Here is a 13002-nt window from a genome sequence, read left to right as displayed (position 1 = left end):
TGTTCATCATTTTAGTCATTTCATCTTGACCCCTATTTTTTGGTAGCTTTCTCCAGCTGTGCACACCCTCATACATCAGACAGCACATTGTGAATGGCATCATTATCTGTGTTATGTGTACCTTATGGCATTCTGGCTTTTGGATGGATTATATTTAAATGGACTGAATGAACATGAATGGGTTTTATTCTTGAAAAATGTTCTAGTTGAGCTGCAGTAGAATAAACTATAATAATATATATAATATTTTTCAAAAAGTACTCTAAACAACATAGCGAAAACATAGCAATTTATTTACAAAAATGTTTCAAAACATAGTGAAAGATTTATTATGGAGTTGCCAGCTCGTACAACCGCTTTATAACAGCTTTATAACAGCTTTATAACCATGTTGCATTAAAATGATTGAACAATGTTTCACATTAATTACGTAAAATTTTTTTTTGTATCTCTCCAAATGTTCTTGTTGCAATAAGTTTCTCGCAGCTGTTTTACATTTACATTTGAGAACAGAACATTGTAGATGTTAATGTAATGTTACTGTACATATTGTGTGTGCATATTTTCAAATATGCTATGGCGTTTGCTTTGAGATCTTTGGAGTTTGTAACATTGAAAACATGAACTTAGAAAGAAAATAATAGGAAGGAGTTATTCAACATTCTTGCTATTCTGTTTGCCATTATGTTTATAAGCCTAAGCAGATACAGGTTCCATATGTATACAATGTAAACAGTGATGGTGTTGTATTACTATGCCAGTTTCCTGACATAGTCTGTGGAAGCCTGTCCAAAGAGTTACAAACTGATCAGACTCTCCTCTGCTCGCTCCTGAATAGCATCGTCCAACGTCACGGCCGTTGTCGTGTCGTCCTGGTTCCCAGTTTCCCCAGGACCTTCGCCGTCGAGGACCTGTTTGGGACCCGCAGGGGGAACGGCGCCGGTCTGGACGTCAGCTAGAAGGTGGGCTGGGTGGAACACAAAGCAGTAGCCCCCTGGCGGTAGACTGTTCTTCACACCCAGAGCCAGCTCTGAGGGGGCCAGGGGCCTCGTGAGGCCGTCCATAAACAGACTGATGATGTAGGAGTCTATTGAGACACACACAGGAGAAGAGGAGGGATTCAGCTGGTAGCAATCTACAACCTCGCCGCTAGATGCAATTTAATTAATAATTCATTTATAGATAGTTACATTGCTTTTAACCTTTAAATGGCAGGGAAACTGTGATCTAATGTGAACATGCACTTTAAAGTAATCAAGGTAATTCCTATTTAGCCATAATACGAAGTATAGTAGTAAAAACTTTGGCCACAAATAAGCAGTTATTTTCGTTACGAAATCACAAGCTATGAGATGAGATGAGTTAGTTGCTTTAGACATAGACATGTTCCTATGTGCCTCCACAATATCCATTTTGAGACAAACCTCCCAGGTCACTAACGATAACGGGCTGGGACCATGTGACAGACTGGGGACAGACTGGTCCCAGTGCCCCCCTCCATGTGACAGACTGGGGACAGACTGGTCCCAGTGCCCCCCTCCATGTGACAGACTGGGGACAGACTGGTCCCAGTGCCCCCCTCCATGTGACAGACTGGGGACAGACTGGTCCCAGTGCCCCCCTCCATGTGACAGACTGGGGACAGACTGGTCCCAGTGCCCCCCTCCATGTGACAGACTGGGGACAGACTGGTCCCAGTGCCCCCCTCCATGTGACAGACTGGGGACAGACTGGTCCCAGTGCCCCCCTCCATGTGACAGACTGGGGACAGACTGGTCCCAGTGCCCCCCTCCATGTGACAGACTGGGGACAGACTGGTCCCAGTGCCCCCCTCCATGTGACAGACTGGGGACAGACTGGTCCCAGTGCCCCCCTCCATGTGACAGACTGGGGACAGACTGGTCCCAGTGCCCCCCTCCATGTGACAGACTGGGGACAGACTGGTCCCAGTGCCCCCCTCCATGTGACAGACTGGGGACAGACTGGTCCCAGTGCCCCCCTCCATGTGACAGACTGGGGACAGACTGGTCCCAGTGCCCCCCTCCATGTGACAGACTGGGGACAGACTGGTCCCAGTGCCCCCCTCCATGTGACAGACTGGGGACAGACTGGTCCCAGTGCCCCCCTCCATGTGACAGACTGGGGACAGACTGGTCCCAGTGCCCCCCTCCATGTGACAGACTGGGGACAGACTGGTCCCAGTGCCCCCCTCCATGTGACAGACTGGGGACAGACTGGTCCCAGTGCCCCCCTCCATGTGACAGACTGGGGACAGACTGGTCCCAGTGCCCCCCTCCATGTGACAGACTGGTCCCAGTGCCCCCCTCAGCCCCCGAGGACAGCGGTGGGGACCGACCTTGTTCAAAGCGCGCGGCGCACTGCGCAGTCAGCTCCTGGACGGTGGTGCCTGGGAGAACGCCCAGAGCTCTGGGGTTGGACCCGACCTCCGGGCAGCACACTGTGAGAAAGTCCTGGAAAACAAACCCGACGCCCAACAGCATATTGTTAGGAGAGTGACTATATACAGCATATCGACAATAAGAGGAGTCTCTGTGTGGATGTCTGCAGTGGCCACTGGGCTCGGGCCCAGCGGCCCTGGAGGCCCGGGGGAGAGGGGGGCACGGGTTAGAGATGTCAACAAGCAGCCGGATGCAATCACCTGAGCAGCAGGTTGGAGAAGCCAGGGGCCTCTACGGATTCTGTTTTTTTTGCTTAGGAAATTTCCTCTCCTAACGAGATGACCCGGAAATACTTGGAGGACAGGTGGTTCGAATTCTAAAAACGCTTAGGAAAGGAGCCTCGATGCGTCCTTTAAGCCTCCTTTAGCGTAGGTTACTCCTGACCAACCTTTACCAAAGGAAAGGAGATATTGGTATCCCATAATGCTTTACGGCGGCAATATTTAAATAAACAGGCCACCGACGAATTTTAATGGCTCTACGTGAAGACGCATGAGAGAAGCGGTAAAGCAGAAGAGAATAATTTTTTTTTTAAATTGGGATTCAAGTGGCCTCAAATATTCCCGTTGGCCAAGTCCAACCTAAGTGATTCTCACTGTTGGCGACAACCTGATAAAATCAATACGACAAGAACGCATGCATCGAAAGCGCGCTTGTTGTAGTCCATCTTCGGAAAATATATATATTCCTCCTTATGTTTGAATAAACATCCCTTTTTGGCTTAAGCGAGTAGAGACGTGTGCTGATTGGGGGAGGCGAGCCAATCACGAGCCAGGTTGCCACACTATCCTTCAGTTCTTCTGACAACCGTTCAAACGATTGACTTTTGGCGGGCGTATTGCTGAGGACAAAAGGAAGTGCCGAGTGTCGAGTGTGAAGTGGTTTTGATGAGCGGTTCCTGGGAAAGCTGCAAGCAGCAAGCAAGTCAGGCCATTGGTTTGTTAAGAACAGGCACGTTTTGAACGAGCACTGCACTAGTTGTACACAAAGGCACAAAAATAAAACAACAGTCCTATTGGTTCCAATCAACACATGGAAGCACAGCAGATAGAATGGACTGATCCTGCACAGAGCCCTGGGCCCTGGGCCCCGGGTACAGTGACCTCCTACACAGAGCCCTGGGCCCCGGGTACAGTGACCTCATACACAGAGCCCTGGGCCCTGGGCCCCGGGTACAGTGACCTCATACACAGAGCCCTGGGCCCTGGGCCCCGGGTACAGTGACCTCAAACACAGAGCCCTGGGCCCTGGGCCCCGGGTACAGTGACCTCCTACACAGAGCCCTGGGCCCTGGGCCCCGGGTACAGTGAGCTCCTACCTGCACAGAGCCCTGGGCCCCGGGTACAGTGAGCTCCTACCTGCACAGAGCCCTGGGCCCTGGGCCCCGGGTACAGTGACCTCATACACAGAGCCCTGGGCCCTGGGCCCCGGGTACAGTGACCTCATACACAGAGCCCTGGGCCCCGGGTACAGTGAGCTCCTACCTGCACAGAGCCCTGGGCCATGCACTCTTTGTTCAGGGTGCGCCGTCGCTCCCAGCGGTGGATGGAGTCCTGGACCTCCCTGCTGAGCTGCCGCGTCGCCGCCCTCTGCTGGTCGAAGGTCTTAATGTGCTCCAGAGCCCCGTAGGTGGTGGTCAGGTAATAGGACCCTACACACACACACACACACACACACACACACACACACACACACACACACACACACACACACACACACACACACACACACACACACACACACACACACACACGCGCGCGCGGTTGTTTTGGGTTCCGTCATTGCGTCCAGGTGTGCAGGTGTGTGCGTGCGGGCTGTACCTTCTCCTAGTGTCAGCGACGGGTCCATTAGCTCCATCATGTACTCCACGTCCAGCTGCAGCTGGGCGAGCTTTGATCTGGCCAAGACGTACATCATGACAGGGAGGAAGTCGTCCGCTCCGTGGGCCCGCCCTGAGGGTTAGGGGATTCGACCAAAGTTCATTCTCAACGTGAGCGTTTCATTCTGGTGGAATGTGTACATTTGACTACATTTCCTCTTCTGAGGTTAACGGGTTGTGTGACCTGGACTGCTGACGGCCATGGAGTCGTAGATGATCTTGCAGGTCTTCAGCAGCAGCTGGATCTTCCTCTGAGGGGAGTACTCCAGGTGGAGGCTGCACAGCTTCACGTTGATCTTCTCCATGGCCGGCGCCTCGGGGACGGCGGTGGTCACTCCCAGCGCTGTGGTGGTGCTTCCCAGAACCGAGGACTGCTCCGGCACACAGTGATGAAAAGGGCACCCTTTAGACAGGGCGCCATCCCAGGGCAAACGGCAGGCGTGCGCCGCCTTCAAAACGCTCAGAGTTGCAGGGAGTTTCGGAGGTTCGGACCTTAAGCTCGGAGGAAAGTGCTTTGAACACTCCGCTGGGTCGGAGTTTTCGCTCAGAGTTTCGTGCGGAAGTAAAGCGACCCGAGTCCTCCGAGATCACGTCACAACAACGGCTGCCCCTTTCATTGATAGAACTAAACACCCATTCTAACATTTGCATTACGATACGTTATAGCTTACAATCATAAACATCACCTGATTCTCATGTTCAACCATCACAAGCTGTTCTTATAACTGATTCATCTGATTCAGCAGAGAAGCGCAAAGAGGCCCCTACAGGCACCCATACTTGTAGTTGTTATGAAGTCTAGTCTGAAGAACGATCTGGTTTCCCGGTTTTATGTCATAGCCTACGAACTTCTGAGGGGCGTTTTCCTCTTTTTCGGAAGAAGGGAAGGTTTACGTAAAGACACGTAAGAGCTCCCGAACCTCGGAGCCGTTTTGAAGGCAGCATGAGAACACATGATGTCCGTTTATGTCACAGGGCTGTGATGACTCCGTGAAACGGGACCATGTGTGCGCAGGAAGTCGAGAGGACGCTGGCGTTGCTGTCGCCGCTTCTCACCTGCGTGTCTGTTTGTATGTCCCGTCTGTTTTCTGCGTCTCTCTGAACTCTGGCCATGACGACCTCCGTTCCTGCCCCTCCGTGCCCCCTGTGGCCTCTACCCTACAGTTTTTTTCGCTATCTGGACCAACTGCAGGCTGTCAACTAGCTCCCTGCTTCACCTCCGATCCTAGCTGCCCTATTCGCCAGGCGTTCTGCCAACTTCTGCTACCCATCAGAGTTTGCTACCTAGTGGTTCTGCGCATGCGCATGACGATGCTATTGAGTATAGAGTATATGAAGAATAAGTCCCGCCTCCGAGGCTCCGGTTCCCTCGGTTAAATGTCTATGGGGGAATAACACGGGGTTTATGAATGATCGTACATAACAAACTCTGTAGGTGGCGGAGAAGTAAAAGCTGCGTCACGTTTTGAACCACACACTTTTTCCATCTAGTTTCGACTGGCTTTTTGGATTGTCGATGCTGTTAAAGTAGCATTAATAATCGTTTACTACTTTAACGGCACCGACAATCCAAAAACCCAGTTGAAACTATAGCGGATCAATATATATATTATCTAATGACCGTCGATTTTCGACGCACTAAAAAAAGCTGTTCTATGCAGCCCCAGGAAAAGGAAAAGGAAATCGAGTCAGTCGACCTGCGATAAGCAGCTGATTCTGAACAAACTCGTCTTCGAGATGGACGTGTTCTAACGCATTTTAGTGAATGAAATGTTAACACAACAGTATATATTTGACCATTTCATTTTGGAAATTTTAGGGGAAGCTGAGCTTCCCTTGCAGTCTTAGAGAAATCGCCACTGATATATATATATATATGTACATATATATGTACATATATATATATATATATGTACATATATATATGTGGCAGTGACTCCCACCTGGTTGTGGGCCAGGCGCTGCATGCTGCCGTCCTCTGAGTGCAGCGTGGCCAGGCGGAGGTAGATGGACTCCCTCAGGGGCTTCAGCACGCTCTTACACAGCGCAGCTTCTGCTATGCTCTCTGGAACACACACACGCACACACACACACACACACACAGCCCCCCAAAAAGAGAAACACACACACGCACACGCACACACACACACAGCCCCCCAAAAAGAGAAACACACACACGCACACGCACACGCACGCACACACACAGCCCCCCAAAAAGAGAAACACACACACGCACACGCACACGCACGCACACACACAGCCCCCCAAAAAGAGAAACACACACACGCACACGCACACGCACACACACACACAGCCCCCCAAAAAGAGAAACACACACACACACACACACACAGCCCCCCAAAAAGAGAAACACACACACGTACACACACAGCCCCCAAAAAAGAGAAACACACACACGCACACACACAGCCCCCCAAAAAGAGAAACACAAGCACGCACACACGGACACACACATTTAGCTTATTCTCTATAAACCTTTGTTTAACTTAATAACTTAACTTGAATAATTCAACAATCAACAAGTGTACACATTTCCGCCAGCGCAGCGTTCACATCCCACACGTGAACGCCCCTCCAGCGCTGACACGCCCGCCAGCGCCCCGTGACCACGCAGCGCGAGCGGGCGGGCCGGCCCGGCGGCGGGCGGCGTGGCGGGACGCACCGAGCTTGTCGTGGGCGTACTGGTGCTGCGGCTCCAGCATGGCCTGCAGCTCGGCGCTCTGCAGCAGGTAGCTCTTGAGCTGGGTCATCATGGTCCTGATCTCCTGGAGCAGCTCGGTGGTGGACGCGTGGCGGGACATGGTCTCCAGCGTGAAGGCGCGGTGCTCTTTGACCTACAAGAAGGTGGAAGAAAGCGTCTGAAACGGCAAGCTTCATCGACTCTACAGCCATCTACAGAACAGTAACTAGGGAGCTAGTTTTAGTTCCCTAAAGGCTCGAACAAAATTAAAATGATCACACCATGTACGAAAGTCAGTCGTCCACGAACCAACAGTTGAACGCATCCAAACAGTGTCAACATAGAAACGGTTCAATTCATGAATTTTATTAAAGTCGATTTCCTTACAACAAAATAGGAGAACATTGCAACAACAAAAACATGTCCTCCAAGAAATAATTGCGGCGGCAGTGAGACAGGCCCGACTCCCAGCCCAGCCCGACCCGACACGCTCACACACTCACCAGGTTGCCAAAGTAGCTGAGCGGGTCTCTGGCCAGGTCCACCATGCGCTGCGTGAGCCGCACGTCGGGGCTGATGAGCCCCGTGAACACCGAGGAGAGGCGGTGGCGGGCGCGGCCCAGCATCACGGTGGTGGGAGTCCTCTTCACCGCCGCCTTGCCGGGGGCGTGGCCGTCAGCCCTCTGGCTGCACACACACAGAGGGAGGGAAGGGGAGGGGGGGGGGGCGTCAGAGCAGCTGGAGGCACAGTCCCACAGGCGCTCATCACGTACGGTGAACACACGGCCGCCCTGCTCACTGAGAGAGGGAGAGAGAGAGAGAGAGCCGCTCTCTCCGCTCCCTCCCTCCCCTGTTGAGGGAGCACCTCTCACCGCTGCCGGGGGACCTCGGGGGCCGACCCCCGGGAGGTCTGCGCACCCGGAGACTCACCTCTGGCTGGGCTCCTCCCCCGCGCCCGCCTCCCCGGGCTCGTCCTCTGAGCTGCTGGGAGAGCAGGAGTCGGGGTCGGCCGCCGCCGCGCCGCCGCCCTGCGGCGAGTACAGCGACACGTCGGGCCGCCGCACAGACGAGGGCGGCGGGGGGGGGGCCCGCTCTGACGGCCGTCGCCGTCGGCACCGCCGCCGCCGCCGCCGCTCCTCCTCCGGTCGGCTCGGGGGGCTTGGGGGCCTGCTTCCTGCGCGGGGGCGGGACCGGCCGGGGGGGCCTCTTGCACGACGGCTGGGAGGGCAAGGGTGGGGAGGGGGCGGCGGGGGTGGTGGTGTTCTGCTCTCCCTCCTCCTCCTCCTCCTCCCTCTCCTTCCCTCCGTCGTCTTCCCTCTCCACCGCCTCTCCCTCCTCCTCCTCCTCCTCCGCCGCCGTCCGTCCGTCCGTCCGTCCGCTGGGAGCCGGAGCGTCCAGCTGGAGCAGGTCCCCGACGGCGGGCCCCCCCGGCGCCGCGCCCTGCTCCTCTCCTGCTCCCTCTCCTCCGCCGTCCTCCCCCCTGGCGCCCTCCGCTCCTCCTCCTCCTCCTCCCCCTCCTCCCCCTCCTCCCCCCCCGGGAGCGGCCGCGTTGGAGGAGGAGGCGGCGCGGCGCAGCGGGGCCGGGGGCTGGCGCGGCGGGGGCCTGCCGGGCCACGGCACCGGAGGCCTCGACGGAGGAGACGGCGACAGCGGCCTCTCAAGGCGGCCCTCCTCGCCGCTGGGCGCCCCGGCACACAGACCCGGGGGCCGCGGCGGGGGCCTCTTGAACCTCAGCTTGTTGCTCTGGCCCGCGGCGTCCGGCGGCCGGGCGGCGGTGCCGTTGGGCATGCCGTGGGGCCGAGCGTGGGGGCCGTCTCCCTGGGGGCTCAGCGGGGCTCTCTGTGGCGGCAGCGGGACCCCAGAGGCCGGGGGGGCCCCGGGGGCCCCGGGGGCGGCCTCGGAGGCTGCTCTGCTGGACGCCGTGCTGAGGACGGGCGCCTCTCTCTGGGCGCCGTCGCCGTGGGCGACGTCGTGCTCCACGACGGTGGGGACCACGTGACAGAAGCGGGGCCGGGCTGCTGGCGGGTCGTTTGTCTCGGCGTCCTGCGATGGGAGACCCGCGCTGCAGCACTCTGCACAGAGACAACAAGGACGAGGAAAAGGGCTTTAATTAACATCTTGAATGAATCCTTTTTACTGTTTTTTGTATTTTGTTAAGGGAAACACAAATCTCAAAACAGAAAAACATGACCTGTACATTGTTCTTTGTTAGACTCCAAAAAATGGCGTATACAATATTACTAACTATGCCACATGTTTTGTTTTTGTGTACATCAGTCACCTCTTACCTTTGAGATGGTAGCAGCATCACAAGCGTGGCAGTAAGTAGGACACAGTTTGTTCTAAGACTCCAGGAGCAACAGTGACATCTACTGCTCATTGAGGGCAGCCTAACCCAGTTGTTGTGGCTCGTGTGGATGATATGACGAAAAAGAGCATGGTAGTCTTGCGACTGGCTTCGTTTGAAAATGTCAGGATGCTCAACATAAAGGTTTATACCTTTTGCCGTGGCAGAGACCACCAAGAGTTCCTCCTTTTCTGCCATGGTGATGACCTTGGGTAACCGCAGAGTGACAGGTAAGATGTCCCTAAACCATCCGTATAGTGTTATCAGACATTTTTGTTCCATGTTGTTTCAGAAATGCTTTGTCCTGTGAAATGTGGGCAAATGTAAACATCTGTATTTGTGTGTGTGTGTGTGTGTGTGTTCACAAATACCTGCTGAAACAGTAGAATGAAATTAGCTTGATGATATTGTCAAAAAGCAGGCAGGAACCCTCTAGATGCAGAACTGAGGAAGAGACATCAATCATTGAATCCATCAATCTATCTGTCTATTTATCCATCGTGATCGAGTATTGCATGACACAGTTTAATTGCTATGATAGTTGTACAGTAAAGATGTCATAGCCTCCAGTCCCCTTGAACTCTCGTTCAGGTGGGTAGTCTTACGACGTGCAGAAGCCTACATTTCCCATACTCCTTGACTGGTATGCTGTGCATGGCCGCCCCCCCTGGTCCGTCGGGGAGGCGGACTGACAGCAAAGTGGCCTGGTCGTCTCTGCAGTGAACCAGGAACACCTGCAGAGCGCAGAGTTGTGCATGCTCAAAGGTTTGCTATCGCCACACAAAAGGTCATGACGACTATGGTGACATTTCTGGATGATAGGCTATTAGTAGCCATCTGAGTGAATGTAGGCTCATGGCAATGCATTGGTGTGTGTGTGTGTGTGTGTGTGTGTGTGTGTGTGTGTGTGTGTGTGTGTTAGGGCAAATCATCTTATTAAATGGTAGACTATGCAAAATGCCCACAAAAGGCTTGTATGCAGTGAAGTGAAAATAAAACATTCATGTAGGAAACCAATGTCCCTGCTCTAGTAGAGTGTGTTTGAGCTCCAGGTGACGCTGGGTCTCACCCCCGCTGCCTCTCCCTCCAGGGACCTGGCGACCCGCTCCGGGTCCAGCTGGTCGACCTTCCACGCCGAGCCGCACCCCGACACCCTCTCGCTGAAACCCACCGCAGGGCGAGAGGAGGGAGGAGAGGGAGGCGACAGGGAGGGAGTCAAAGGAGGAGGAGGAGGAGGAGAAGAAGAAGAAGAAGAAGAAATAAGAGGGGGAGCAGAGAGGAACGGAGGTGAGGACCTGGAGCAGGTAACGGAGGAGGAGGAGGAGGGGGAGGGGGGGGGAGGGGGGGGGAGGAGGGGGACGGAGGAGCAAGTGGTGAGATGAGAGGGCATGGGACAGGTGAGAGGGGAGGGGGGAGGCCAGCGACGTCGCATGAGGGCTGGGGTGCAGGGTGGAGGGGTGGAGGGTGGAGGGGTGGAGTGTTGAGGGGTGGAGGGTGGAGGGGTGGAGGGTGGAGGGGGGGAGGGTCGAGGGGACAGAGGAGAGGAGGAGGGGCGGGCAGGACGGGCCTCTGGGCCAGCGGCGGCGGCGGCGGGGGTTTGGGTCGTGAGGGCCGAGGGTGGAGTGGCCGGGGGGGGACGGAGGAGAGGGGGAGGAGAACTGGTAGAGGGGGAGGCGGGGGAGAGGCCGGGAGAGGGTGACCAGCGTCAGGTGAGGAGGGCGGGGCGCCCTGCCCTCCGGTCAGCGGGCTCGTCTGGCTGGGGGGGGGAGACCAATTACAATCATCACCGACGGGACGTCCCCACGGGGCTCGAGGTGCTGAGCTCTGTGCAGAGGTGGAACTAGGACTGCAGGTCAGAATCACATGAATAGACTAACTCCACTAGGCATTGTATATGCTTGTTCTGTACAAGTTGTAGTTTTACAGGCCTTTTTGCACATGTTCATGTTACACTACATTTCATTGCGCTTTAGCAGAAGCTTTTGTTTAAAAAGCTACTTTTTGTCGACCGAGTTCAGGAAGCAGCGGTGTAGCAGTGACTGCTTGCACCCTTATCTCAAAATAAGTACCTTCTACTTTAATGTGTTGTCTTATAAACTGCATGTTGCCTGTTCCTTTATAGTGTTTCATTAAACATCTTCTCATGACTGCAAGTTAACTATAAACTTTTTATTTTCAATCTCCCTATAGAACTACAGGGGGCATTATCTAATGAAAATAGGTGTGATTGGTCTCTGGGACTGAGCATGCATGTGAACCAGCTAACATGTGAGCAGGCCATGCTATACATTGTTAAATGGTATAAGTGGCTGTATTTATTCATAGTACGTAATTGTGTAGCATCTGCAGTATAGCTATCACTGCTGTGTACGGGGAATGGGTCGGCCTGGTGATTGTTAGTACTTGCACTTGGTTCTATGAACGTCTTTACTGTACCGACGGCGATATATTGTTTCACTTCTTATGACGAATGTACTTATTGTAAGTCGCTTGGATAAAAGCGTCTGCTAAACGCCCTAAATGTAAACAGTGTGGGCGGAGCCAATGACCCCTGACCCCTACAGCCTATATTTGCTGAATCCACTGAACAAATGTTTTAGGTTAATGATACTCAAAATTCCCATTGAAACAAAAATAATGATCAAGTAGTGGGCCGATCATATTGCCATTGGTTCGTTGTTAATGCCTCCAAAAATAAATGATATCATGGGAGTGAGATGTTAGGAGTAAATGTTTCTAAAGAAAATGAACATAATAATAAAACACAAGACTAAAATCTATTTTGTTGCCGATCCCACTAGATTTGGTGTTTCAGTTTACATTTTGTTCATTATTGGACCAGTATGGACCACTGGGATGGTGGTCCATACTGGAGTGGTCCAGTGGTCCATACTGGGCCACTGGACAGGATGCCCAGACCCAACACATTTGGAACCAGAATCAAGTGTTCATCCGGTGAATGCTGCAGCAGCCATAGATATATATACTGACAGTCAGTATATATATATATGTATACTGATATATATACTGACTGTCAGTATATATATCTATGTATACTGATATATATACTGACAGTCAGTATATATATCAGTATACATAGATATATATACTGACAGTCAGTATATATATATCTATGTATACTGATATATATACACTGACTGTCAGTATATATATCTATGTATACTGATATATATACTGACAGTCAGTATATATATCTATGGCTGCTGCAGCATTCACCTATTGTTCTTCTTCTCTACAAACTTTGGGACTCTACTCCTTCCACAGTTTTATACCTAGAGACTCCATTCCAATGTTCAGATTAGCTTGGAATCGTGCGCTTCCATTACATTTTTTTAAGATATTTTAAACTTTTTAAGATAATTTTCAAATATATATTTTTTTACCATGGAACACTTCACCTACTTCAGACTTTGGAACTTGGTACATTTTTAACCAGCATCTTTGCCTAGTGTTTATTTCTAAGCTTTTACCCAGTGTGAGAAATACCTGTCAATATTCCCATCTCCTGATTGTTGCTTAATACCGATCTACATTCCTCAATATGCAGTAGGCCTATAACATTACAATGTTTCATCGATGCAAGCCAAAACAATCA

General features: G+C 52.6%; 1 protein-coding gene across 1 annotated transcript; it reads right to left on the bottom strand.

Moving 5' to 3' along the window:
* Nucleotides 1-346: 346 nt before the first annotated feature.
* On the bottom strand, nt 347-10585 carry LOC311362513 (uncharacterized protein). Its single transcript, XM_084482373.1, is given in 14 exon segments — nt 347-1087; nt 2357-2471; nt 3944-4110; nt 4280-4411; nt 4523-4709; nt 6282-6403; nt 7022-7193; nt 7543-7726; nt 7970-8160; nt 8162-9111; nt 9539-9627; nt 9758-9830; nt 10009-10120; nt 10456-10585. Coding segments are annotated over 13 exon segments (2706 nt in total). The 5' UTR covers nt 10043-10120; nt 10456-10585; the 3' UTR covers nt 347-797.
* Nucleotides 10586-13002: the final 2417 nt, after the last annotated feature.

This window comes from Micromesistius poutassou (genome assembly GCF_964030765.1).
Source record: "Micromesistius poutassou genome assembly, chromosome: 17".
NCBI classification, from domain to species: domain Eukaryota; kingdom Metazoa; phylum Chordata; class Actinopteri; order Gadiformes; family Gadidae; genus Micromesistius; species Micromesistius poutassou.
Note: the sequence above shows the minus strand (reverse complement) of the source record. Positions and strands in the feature narration are given on the sequence as shown.